At 42.5% G+C, this 12999-nt stretch overlaps 1 protein-coding gene across 1 annotated transcript; it reads right to left on the bottom strand.

The window, feature by feature from the left end:
* Positions 1-2588: 2588 nt before the first annotated feature.
* LOC115161077 (metalloreductase STEAP2) lies at positions 2589-11228 on the bottom strand. The gene is made up of 4 exons (XM_029711796.1): positions 11141-11228; positions 6583-7089; positions 4308-4472; positions 2589-4216 (listed from the first exon to the last, which is right to left on the bottom strand). Exons 2-4 carry the CDS (start codon positions 7072-7074, stop codon positions 3923-3925), a joined length of 951 nt encoding a protein of 316 aa, XP_029567656.1. The 5' UTR covers positions 7075-7089; positions 11141-11228; the 3' UTR covers positions 2589-3922.
* Positions 11229-12999: the final 1771 nt, after the last annotated feature.

Below are 12999 nucleotides of genomic sequence, written 5' to 3'. Positions count from 1 at the left end.
CTCGTTTTGCCCATTTTAACATTCAATCGAACTGTAACTGACTGCCTCGATACCGTCTCCATTTTCATAAACTGGGTGGTGTACCTAATAAACAGTATATGGCACCTTATGTGTGCGCTGAAGACACTTAAGTTAGTTTTTCTCAATTGCTAAAACACTAGAACCCATTGGCTGAACAAAGTTCTCAGTTGCCTGGACTCATTTAGCTAATTATGCAGTCTTGTCAATACCTTAAACCATTTCACATGGTAAAACACAATTTGCAGATCTCACTTAGACTTTTCAGCAAAACTCTAAACACATTCTCATTCTCAAAACACATTCTGCCCTCTAATGCACATGTCATCCATACTGGTAAACACAAGTGGCAACAATCAAATACAAATAGAGAACACATGTCATTGATTGAACACAACCACTCAAAATTCATTTAACCTGTTTCAAATGATGCGACACAACCAATATAAGCCAGTTCAGAGAGCAAGCAGGTTGTTGAAGGTGGGAAGGAGAAAGTCTGAGAAAAGATAGAAGAAACAATGTCAGAGGACGTATGCGAGGTGGGCGACGAAGAGGAGGGCAAGAAAGAGGAAGAGGAGGACGAAGAGGAAGACAGAGTGGAAATATCTGATGAAATTCGAGCAACAGTTATAGACCATGTTCTTGTCCATGGACTGACTGAGGGAAGCAGGACTTAGAGTGCAACCCAATTTGAGCCGATTTCCTGTGTCCACCATAGTAAGGACATTCAGAGAAGAGAACAGGTACAGTATACTACTGTATTTTTGTAATTGCAAATTTACTGTACTACACTATATGCAGCTGTTTCAATAGACATTTGTAAAGTTAATCACTGCATGTATTGTACTGCATGAATATGTTTTGTAACTGCACAACTACTTTTTGTAGAATTGCAAGGCTGCCACATGCAGGTGGAAGGACAGCTATATTCACTCGGGAGCAAGAGGCCGTTACAGTTGGCATGGTCCTTCAAGATAATGCAATACGACTCAGAGAAATCCAGGAACGAGTGATACAAGACAACACACACTTCCAGGGAATCGACAGTGTGAGCATTTCCACAATTGACCTTGTCCTCCATCGTAACAGGATGTGAGTATACAGAGTACCTTTTGAGCGCAACTCACCAAGGGTGAAAGAACTGCAAGCTCAGTATGTGCAAGTAAGTGTACATTCAGAAACATTTACTGTAATCCAGATTGTCTACAGTACTAACACATACTATGTGAATGACATTACTCTTCAGTACATACAATGTATGTGAATCAGAAGTGCATACAGTAGGCCTAATTGTACTCTACAGTATAGCACTGTCTCTGTACAACTTACAAAATCCTACATAAAGTATATTGTATTTCTACACATACAATATTTGACTTGGAATCCTTGGACAGACCCCATGAGTTAATATTTGTTGATGAAGCAGGCTTCAATCTAACAAAGAGGAGAAGGAGAGGCCGAAACATGATTGGACAGCGGGCCATTGTTGAAGTCCCGGTCAACGAGGTGGCAATGTCACAATCTGTGCTGCTATCAGCAACCATGGTGTTCTACATCACCATGTTACACTCGGGCCATATAACACCCAGCACCTTCTAACATTTATTGCCAATCTAAGAGATATTTTATTTGAGCAGCAGGTTCAAGAGCAGCAGGGTCAAGAGCTAAATGAGAATCCCATTCCCACCTATGTGATAGTGTGGGACAATGTCAGTTTCCACCGAGCTGCTCAGGTAAGGGAATGGTTTAACATCAATGGGCAGTTTATGAACTTGTACCTCCCTCCATACTCGCCTTTCCTGAATCCAATTGAGGAGTTTTTCTCCTCTTGGAGATGGAAAGTGTATGATAGACAACCCTACACCAGAGTAAATCTGCTGCAAGCCATGGATTTATCCTGTGGTGATATAGGTGAGGAATCATGTCAGGGCTGGATACGGCACACAAGAGGCTTCTTCCCCCGTTGCTACAGGAGGGACAATATTGCTTGTGATGTCAACGAAGTGCTCTGGCCTGACCCAGCCCAAAGACAAGAAGAAGCACATTGATCACATGTTTACTCCTTTGATTTTTGTCCCTTTTAGTATTGTATACTGTAGTACAGTGCATTGTAGGCTGTATACTGTACAATGGACAAATTGTATGGCCCTGAACATTGTGCTTTCCATTTATTAACAGTACTGACTGCTCAATAGATTTTGACTGGTTGTAGGTTCACATTAACAAAGAACAAGAATTACAGTATCACAGAGACAAAGGACACGTTTGTGAGATGCAGGGTACAGTAGTGTAAAAATAGGAGTACAAGGAGGAGGAAGAACAAAAAACAAAAGAGCAAAGCAGAGTAGTAATTTCTGATCAATTTTGAGCTACTATGATAGAACATGTTTTCGTTCATCAAAAGACAATGACGGAAAAATATGAATATTTTCTCCCTCAAGAATTGTATGTTTTGAACAATGTGTTTTCTATTTTTCGGTGTATTGTTTACTGACTGCCTGAGAGTGTATATCATTTTGATCACTTTGTTAATGATTTGAGAGCAGTGTTTAATTTTGAACACAGGTGAAACTGTTTTGAGGCGAATGTTTTATTTTGCGAGAGGAGTCAGGTTATGTAAATAGTGCTTGAAAAGGAGGTTTTGTGTTTAATGTTTTCAGGAAATGGAGCAAGGTTTCAGAAATTGTGTTTTAGCAATTGAGAAAAACTGTAATTGTTCATTTCCCAGGTTGACAGTAGTTGTGTGTTTTGTGACTGGTGTCCAGTCTCCTTACATAATGATGCTGGTAGGACTGGAGCTGCTGTGGTAGTGAAACTCATGCAAAACTCATGACTCCAATATTAACAGGCAGTGTTTAGGCTGTCCACTTTGAAGTGCTAAGACAGAGTGGCTATATAAGGAATGGAACATATATGAACAGGGCCTGCTACCATTATAACCTATACAGCTGTCAGATGTGGACGTTAACAAACAAGAACTGAGAAAGAAAGATAATGGTGTAGAAAGGTCAAGAGGAGTTATATTTTCGTATAGAGGGAGGGGATTCTATACGTAATGCAAAGATGGGAGAACTAAGGCCAATAGGAGTTGTTCATGTACATACAAGGACGCACTATATGTGCTATGTAAAGACGGGAAAAACTATCAAGTCAGAACTATGTGATTACAGAATTTAGTATTTTCCATGGAAAGGCTCGGCTCTGTTACGTTTGTAATAAAGTCTAAATTGAATTCACACGTTCCGGTATCTGTGCAAATATTTGACTCAAGGTATTCCACAACACTGCACACAGACTGTCTGTCTGGAAGCGACAACGCAGTAACACACAGCTGAACAGCAAAGACGGACTGTATTGACTAGGTCTCTAACACTAATCCAATGTCCTTATACAGACTTCTGTCTAGAAATAATGTTCCTATTTCAGGGTCAAGTGCAGCTTCTCAGTCGAGGCTCAATTCAGGCACTTCTGGTTGGTAAATCTTGTCGAATAGTGAGTTTGGAGATTTGAACATGCTGAAATTGACCAGAAAGTGGTCACATCCTTCTTCACTTTACCCAAGAGAAGCTTAGAGGTCTAGTCAAATATGAAATGTCTTGCTATGATACTCAGTGAAAGTGATACATATTTCTTTTCATGTTTCTTAACCCAGTTAAACAAAGAGCATACATCATTTATCATAACAGAAGGTAGTTGTATAATGGACTTGTGAGGTAAGCTTTCAGTATTTCAGTTTCTAGAAAAATAGTAACACTTATCTTGAGTTTGTTTCTTATTTGGATTAAAAAATTAAGTGGCATTAAAAAGTGCCATAGTGTGTGTCAGACAAAATATGTACAATGAACCATCCCTTTCATCAGAGCTAGAAAATGGATTTGCACTGAGTCTCTACTTGATTGGACCATCACACATCACCACTCAAGTCCCTGGGCAGCACGCCATTGGCTGTGTCCTCTTGGGTCTGAGGAGGGTGGTGGCATGGACTCTCCCAGCCTCGACGTATCTTTGCCAGTCTGAACGCCAGGCAGGGCAGCGCCAGGAAGAGCCGACCCACCAGGACCAGACAGGGCAGGATCAGTGCCAGCAGGTATGTGGGGGGCATGTAGTAAGGGTAAGCAAATGAGAAGAAAGCAAAGTCCCAGCTGAAGAAGAGGGTGTGCATGATGGAGAGAGTCAAGGCAGCGTATCCCAACCCTGACTGGAGACAGATGATAGAAAACCGCTCAAAATGTTGCAATAAACTACGGGTGCATACAAAAGTGTGAAGTATCGTGCTGTTAGCTACTCACCTGTACAAAAGTGAACTCTCTCCAACTGAGAGCGTTACCCACCGAGGGTAGAGATGTGATGGCCAGAAGAGTCAGAACACCAAGTCCCAGAATGCCAGAGGACAGATAAAGGTCCGATCTCCACACCTGAGGCTCCTCCCAGGAATGCTCCACTCCTGCCTTCACCTGAAGGGGCACAAAGACCGGTTAGTGGAAAACCAAATGATTCACTGATGCAGTTAAAAGCATTAAAACACTGGGAGACTGTGAGATAAGTGTGGGAGGAACACTTAATCTGTGGATCAACTAATGAGCACACACTGCCTTCTCCCACTTGTGAACAACGCTCCATAGGAGAGCTGGATGCGTGAGAGCATCCTGCCCCCAAGAAGCAGCTCTTAACGGAGTCAGTCTGTTAATTAGGCCTCAGCCACACTCTGTCACGTCATGTTCACACTCATAGAGAGTTCAAAATGCAGCCCCGGCCCACTGCTCCACAGCAGTGACATCGCCTCAGGATAGTCACTGCTGATCAGGACCTGGGAGGGGCAAAGGGAAGAGAACTGATTAGGAGAAATTGAGGCTCACATTGTGTGGGTGAGTGCCTGTCGGTGTGCGACATCTATAACTACATACAGTGGAAATAAAAAGTATGTGAACCCTTTGGAATGACCTGGATTTCTGCATAAATTGGTCATCAAATTTGATCTGATCTTCATCAAAGTCACAACAATAGACAAACAGTGTGCTTAAACAAATAACACACAAATTATTGTATTTTTCTTGTCTATATTGAATACATAATTTAAACATTCACAGTGTAGGTTGGAAAAAGTATGTGAACCCCTAGGCTAATGACTTCTCCTAAAGCTAATTAGAGTCAGGAGTCAGCTAACCTGGAGTCCAATCAATGAGACAAGATTGGAAATGTTGTTAGAGCTGCCTTGCCCTATAAAAAAAACACTCACAAAATTTGAGTTTGCTATTCACAAGAAGCATTGCTTGGTGTGAACCATGTCTCGAACAAAACAGATCTCAGAAGACCTAAGATTAAGAATTGTTGACTTGCATAAAGCTGGAAAGGGTTACAAAAGTATTTCTAAAAGCCTTGATGTTCATCAGTCCATGGTAAGACAAATTGTCTATAAATGGAGAAAGTTCAGCACTGTAGCTACTCTCCCTAGGAGTGGCCGTCCTGCAAAGATGACTGCAAGAGCACAGCGCAGAATGCTCAATGAGGTTAAGAAGAATCCTAGAGTGTCAGCTAAAGACTTACAGAAATCTCTGGAACATGCTAACATTTCTGTTGACGAGTCTACAATACGTAAAACCCTAAACAAGAATGGTGTTCATGGGAGGACACTACGGAAGAGGCCACTGCTGTCCAAAAAAAACATTGCTGCACATCTGAAGTTTGCAAAAGAGCACCTGGATGTTCCACAGCGCTACTGGCAAAATATTCTGTGGACAGATGAAGCTACAGTTGAGTTGTTTGGAAGGAACACACAACACTATGTGTGGAGAAAAAAAGGCACAGCACACCAACATCAAAACCTCATCCCAACTGTAAAGTATGGTGGATGGAGCATCACTTTTTGGGCCTGCTTTGCTGTCTGAGGCCCTGGAGAGCTTGATATCTTCAACGGAAAAATTAATTCCCAAGTTTATCAAGACATTTTGCAGGAGAATGTTAGGCTTTCTGTCTGCCAATTGAAGCTCAACAGAAGTTGGGTGATGCAACAGGACAACGACCCAAAACACAGAAGTAAATCAACAACAGAATGGCTTCAACAGAAGAAAATACGCTTCTGGAGTGGCCCAGTCAGTCCTGACCTCAACCCGATTGAGATGCTGTGGCATGACCTCAAGAGAACAGTTCACACCAGACATCCCAAGAATATTGCTGAACTGAAACAGTTTTGTAAAGAGGAACGGTCCAAAATGTCTCCTGACCGTGCAGGTCTGATCCGCAACTACAGAAAACATTTGGTTGAGGTTATTGCTGCCAAAGGAGGGTCAAACAGTTATTAAGGGTTCAAATACTTTCCCCACCCTGCACTGTGAATGTTTACACGGCGGGTTCAATAAAGACATGAACATGTATAATTGTTTGTGTGTTATTAGTTTAAGCAGACCGTGTTTGTCTATTATTGTTACCTAGATGAAGATCAGATCAAATTTTATGACTAATTTATGCAGAAATCCACGTATTTCCAAAGGGTTCACATACTTTTTCTTGCCACTGTATACAATGTGTGGAGTTGTATGTACAGTATATACATGATTACTCTCTTACCTGCCTGCTGCCGTCATGAGCTCCAGTCTGCAGGGCCCAGGCTGAGACCACATTGAAGCCCTTCACCACTCTGCTCTCTGGGAACAGCTCTGCCAGCCTCTCAGCGTTAGACGGCTCTCCACTGTTAAGCTTGGTGGCGTTGCTCACATCCACCAGCACCTTCCCAGCCAGCACATCCCTCAACCCCACCAGGGTGTGGTAGTGTTCAGGGTAGAGAGCAGCAAAGACAACCTTCTCTGTGCCAACCATCGCCTCCCGCTGTGTGAGAAGCTGAACCCCATCAGGAAACTGTCCGATGGCTATATGCTTTGGGTTACGGCTGCCGACCACTACCCTATAACCACAGGCAACTAATCGCACAGCCAGGGAGCGGGAGTAATCACCTGAGCCTAGGATGCCCACTGTGGGGTTTCCCGGGTCACAGGGCAGGGGTTCCTCTGGGACGTCAAATGAGTTGGACAGCAGGGGTGTCCTCATGTCGCCCAGAGGCATGCTAGACCTGTAGAGCTGGAAGAGGCGTTGAGGCTGTTATTACATACTAATACTACACATTGTAATTACATAGTTGTTTCATATATTCATAGTATTTTCATATATTCATAGTAACTATATTAAGTTCAACTATGGCCCTATATTGAAAACAAGTGCCCTATCCACATGAAATAGCCATATCATTCTTGGACAAATTGAAAAATATGAGTACTACTTGTAGCCTACATCTCTGCTGTTATACTGCCACTAAATTCTGAAATGGCCTTACATTTTCACCATGAAACCATTCAAATATCACATGTCCTTTTTCCTGTCCAAATATAAAATGATGTAGTGTGCCAACTACACAGCATGGCACTTGTCAAACATCTCATTCTAAAATCATGGCCATTAATATGGAGTTGGTCCCCCCTTTGCTGCTATAACAGTCTCCACTCTTCTAGGAAGGCTTTCCACTAGATGTTGGAACGTGGCTGCAGGGACTTGCTTCCATTCAGCCATAAGCATTCGTGAGGTTGGGCACTGATGTTGGGCGATTAGGCCTGGCTCAGTCGGCGTTCCAATTCATCTCAAAGGTGTTTGATGGGGTTGAGGTCATGGCTCTGTGCAGGCCAGTCAAGTCCTTCCACACCGATCTAGACAAAACATTTCTGTATGGACCTCGCTTTGTGCATGGGTGCATTGTCATGCTGAAACAGGAAAGGGCCTTCGCCAAACTGTCATTGTGTGCTGTAGCGTTACAATTTTCCTTCACAGGAAATAAGGGGCTTCACCCGAACCATGAAAATCAGCCTCAGACCAATATTCCTCCTCCACCAAGCTTGTGTGGCCTACCACTTCGCGGCTGAGCCGTTGTTGTTCCTAGACTTTTCCACTTCACAATAACAGCACTTACAGTTGACCAGGGCAGCTCTTGCGGGGCAGAAATTCAACGAACTGACCTGTTGGAAAGGTGCCACGTTGAAAGTCATGGAGCTCTTCAGTAAGGCCATTCTACTGCCAATGTTTGTCGATAGAGATTGCATGGCTATGTGCTTGATTTTATATGCCTGTCACTTATTTGAAGGTGTCCACATACTTATGTCCATGTAGTGTAAGAAATGCATTTACTTAACACTGCCAAACAGCACGACAAGCAGTGGCGATTCGTCATTCAGGGCAGGTGGGGCAGAGCCGCACCTGTTTTGAGCCCGACATTTTTAGCATGTTTTTTGATTGAGGGGGCCCTTCCTGTTTTGCATGCTATTTTGGCATTAAACGTGTCACATATCAGTTTGCAAACAATGTAAAAAAAGATATATACATCATTGAGTTAATAACGCAGCATATAAACATGGTCTTTTTTTGGTTTTCTTGAGTAAGGCAGCTCCAAAATGCAGGTGTTTCAGCCTAGCTCAGTTCTTTTTGTGGTGGTGGGGCGAGCCAGCAGAAAATACGGAGCGTTTGCGAAGTCATTGGCTCAGTGTTCTGTCACTCATGGGGACACTACATCACCGCCAAGTCTAAGGGGACACCTCCAATTCTAGCCCCTTGGGTGATGGCATAGAGTTACATTAGAAGTGCTCATCCAAGAAGGCTCAATGTCATTGGCCACAGATAAAATTACGTCAAATCACGTTATATGTACAGTAGCTTTGATTGGACTGATCATGTCAACGTCATACTTTAAAAGTCTTAGCTAGCAGTCATCATCATGAATCAAGTCGACAATCTACTGGCAAATCCTTTTTAATCCTTGTCATGTGAAGAGAAATTATAGATAAAACGTATCAGTGCTCATTGACCATTGGACATAAACATTGGAAACGTTGGAAATCGCAAATTCAACAATGAGTGGTTTGGAAGGAATCAGTGGCTAACTGCAATTATTGCAAAGCAATCATTAGCCTGCTATTCAGTGGAGTGGCTGTGTGGTGGAGTGGCTCTCTTCCTAGTTTAAAATGATAAACATTCAACATTGGCCATGCTGTCAATGAAGCATGATTTGTGCCGCACTCAAAACAACTGTTAACTCTGAACTGCAAAATCTGACTTTAGTGAGTTCAAGACAACTGGAAAATTGGGGAAAAACTTTTTGAACTTTCATCCAACTCGGTACTGTACATTCGGAACTCGGGCCTCTTTCTAGAGCTACGACCTGAAGATCACTGACGTCATTATGATTCTACCCCCCCCCCCCCGAGATCCCAGTTGTCTTGAAAGCAGCATAAATCCAGAGAATGCCTGACATTGATGATAAAATTTGCCCACGAAGGACCGCCGCGCCACCTTCCTTTTCAAGTGGCACAGCACAACAAGGTGAGTCTAATGTATTGTATGCTGCTGCATAAATGATGTAATATGCCAGGGAGATATGTGTACTGTAGCTAAGAAAGTAATACTAAGTGTATGCTGTGTAGTAAGCTGTTAATAGCCCATGTGCCTCACCCTAATAATTTGGTCTTTTCACCTCTTAATTTCGCCTACTGTTCTGACTTGGTGGTGCACATGTAGCCTATAAACTGTTTTTGAGAAATGTAATCATTGAATATTGTAAGAGCTTTCATTGTTTATATGCCCCCTTTATTTATTCTATGGTTCTGACTTGGTGTACAGGGAGAACACTGTAAGAACGGCCTATGTTCTGAATTCTGTTGCTGTACATTTCAAAAGTGCTGAACAAATAGTTGTAATGACTATGTCCATCCTAGCTCGCTCATTAATGTCTTAATCGAAATTACAGATTGCCTCTTATCCACTTGTTGTCCCCTTATGCCATAGTTTGTACATCAATTGTCAGTAGAAACCACATTTGTCTCCTGCTGTGTTCCGGTCGAATTAGACCGATTTACAAGTTTTCTCTCTGAAAAATGTAGTTCATTTAATCTGATTGTCATAAGGTTCCATGACTTTGTCCACACAGGGCATCTAAACACACAAAACACATTTTTATGATTTTCATTACATTTTGGGTGTTTTATTTAACTTTTGTACACCTGTGATGTTCCCGGTCATTAGATGGGTGAGACTACAATTACTGTATAAAATTGAGTTCAGGCACATGCCCATTCATCAGATGGACACACTTCTCCTCCCAGACCCCCACATGCATGTTGAGCACACACACACACACACACACACACACACACACACACACACACACGTCCCTTCTTGGCTTCCATGGCAACCCCCACGGGAACCTTTCCCCAATAGAATCTTTCCCCCCCACTGGAATCACACCTGTGGCATTCTCACAAACAATCGCAACATTGTTTCAATAATATATAGAACTTTTCTTGCAGCTCTGGTATATAAAGTTTTTTTGAGGTCTTGCTCACAATTCATTCTGTGGCAGCACAATGACCAAACGATATATACTGTATGTCAGGCTCTTGATCCAATCTTTGATCATGACACTGGTGAGGAGGAGAGAGTCCTTGTTAAACTTGGACACAAAGTAGTCTGTTATAAATAGCACAATATGTTTCATCTGAGTTGTATGAGCTCTATGAGCTCAGGTCAATGAGGCCTACAGGCCATAAATAGCAAATACAAGTTGTAATGTTCTTGTAAACTTGACATTTTCACAAGAACTTAAGTTGATAAAAATATCTAACACAACATTAGGTGATCATATATTATTATGGATTTATTATCAGCTACAATGGGGCGGCATTTTGGACCGGGAACACAGAATGAATTAACATGAAACGAACACAACAGGAGGGTTAAGCAAGTCAGCCATATCAGCGATGTTTTTTTAAAAGACCGTAAATGAGACAGAATGAACTGTCTCGCTGCCAGACAAGGCTCCGCTGATAGCCAGGTGTAGCAGTGGTAAGCTGTTGGGACAGCTTTATGTAGGCCCTAACAGTTTGTGGGCAACATTTGTCACCATTATAGTGCAATTCATGTATTGTTTAGTGTTGTTTTGGGTTGTGTAGTGGCTTTGCTGGCATGCATCCCACATGTTTTTTTGCCCCACCAAGATTCCCATGCTAAAATCGCCACCGACGACAAGGGAATAATATCATATGTATTTTATGCCACTAGTTTGTTATTCGAGGCGCATATTCATTGCACTTACGTGTGTTGTTTATGAAGCAGAATCCGTCATATGCCTTGCAGATGCCGAACTGCGTTACAACAAGACTGCCCACATCGCTCGGCTCGTCTGTGTACGGAAGATAACTATGGCCGTGCAGAACACCCAGGCAATCTTACAGTTCCTTCTGATCCGATTAGACATATAATGTACACAGATGATAATAATAGCTAAGTGGTTTCATAGTATATTATGAAATTAGCTGTTGTGTAAAATGTGCCATGTAAAAACACACTGGTATATTAAATGAAGGTTGCTGTAGCTTTATTGGACTTTCAGTCGCATAATTCATAATTTTTTCATATATATTATATTCGATTTAGATTTAATAATATTTTGTCATGAAGTTGTTACATATGCGGTTTGTACAATTGTGCGCACTTACTAACGCAGGAAAGTAAAAACACTATTTCTGGGCAACAGATTACAGACTTTTCCCGACAGGTGTCACTGTTGTACTGTGCTTGGACAGAGTCAGAGAGGTGACTGAGGTGTCTTACCAAACACGTCCATGTCCCAGGCAACCTATTATGTAGATCCATATGATTCAATCCAAAGAGAATGGTAAAGATAAGCAGTGCAAATTCTGTATTTTATTCAGCGCTTATCTTTTCTATTCATTTGAGGTTTAGGCAGACATACCATACCAACGACATGGGATGTGAATTCATCACGACATAAGATAACTTTAAGGTCAGAAAGAAAACGTGTTGGGGTGTGTGTGTTGGGGTCAGGCGGGTCACCTGTCACTCTGCTGAGCATTGTGGGCTCTGTGGAGTAGAGGTGCCAATGTCACCCCGAGGAGGGCAGAGAAGCCTCCCTCTCAGAACTCAGGTCACAGCTCTGACACCTAACTATCTAATTAGGCATCATCTACAATATCATTTTGCAGTTTAAGCATGCCAATACGCACACACACACACACACACACACACACACACACACACACACACACACACACACACACGCGCACACACGCACACACGCACACACGCACACACACACACACCTATCTACATTGACGGGACAGTAGTGGAGAGGGTGGAGAGTTTTAAGTTCCTCGGCGTACACATCACGGACAAACTGAAATGGTCCACCCACACAGACAGCGTGGTGAAGAAGGCGCAACAGCGCCTCTTCAACCTCAGGAGGCTGAAGAAATTCGGCTTGTCACCAAAAACACTCAAACTTTTACAGATGCACAATCGAGAGCATCCTGTCGGGCTGTATCACCGCCTGGTACGGCAACTGCTCCGCCCACAACCGGAAGGCTCTCCAGAGGGTAGTGAGGTCTGAACAACGCATCACCGGGTGCAAACTACCTGCCCTCCAGGACACCTACACCCCCCGATGTCACAGGAAGGCCAAAAAGATCATCAAGGACATCAACCACCCGAGCCACTGCCTGTTCACTCCGCTATCATCCAGAAGGCGAGGTCAGTACAGGTGCATCAAAGCTGGAACCGAGAGACTGAAAAACAGCTTCTATCTCAAGGCCATCAGACTGTTAAACAGCCATCACTAACATTGAGTGGCTGCTGCCAACATACTGACTCAACTCAAGCCACTTTAATAATGGGAAAATTGGATAAGAGCGTCTGCTAAATGACTTAAATGTAAATGTAAATGTAATGTAATCAATTTATCCCTTGCCACTTTATATTATTTATATTAGATCATGTTTACAGAACCTACATTATTCATCTAATATGTATATACTGTACTCTATACCATCTACTGCATCTTGCCATCCTGATGTAATGTATCACTAGCCACCTTAAACAATGCTGCTTTATATGTTTTCATACCCTACAATTCTCATCTCATATGTATATACTGTA

This window comes from Salmo trutta, chromosome 24, assembly GCF_901001165.1.
Source record: "Salmo trutta chromosome 24, fSalTru1.1, whole genome shotgun sequence".
In the NCBI taxonomy this organism is placed as follows: domain Eukaryota; kingdom Metazoa; phylum Chordata; class Actinopteri; order Salmoniformes; family Salmonidae; genus Salmo; species Salmo trutta.
This window is presented reverse-complemented; position numbering and strand designations above follow the sequence as displayed.

Bases quoted from the DNA above. Each gene is read 5' to 3' on its own strand.
- LOC115161077 (XM_029711796.1), bottom strand. From the start codon at position 7,074: ATGCCTCTGGGCGACATGAGGACACCCCTGCTGTCCAACTCATTTGAC. The intron at 4,473-6,582 runs GTAAGAGAGTAA...GTGCCCCTTCAG, and splicing joins CTCATGACGGCAGCAGGCAG to GTGAAGGCAGGAGTGGAGCA. The intron at 4,217-4,307 runs GTGAGTAGCTAA...ATCTGTCTCCAG, and splicing joins GAGAGTTCACTTTTGTACAG to TCAGGGTTGGGATACGCTGC.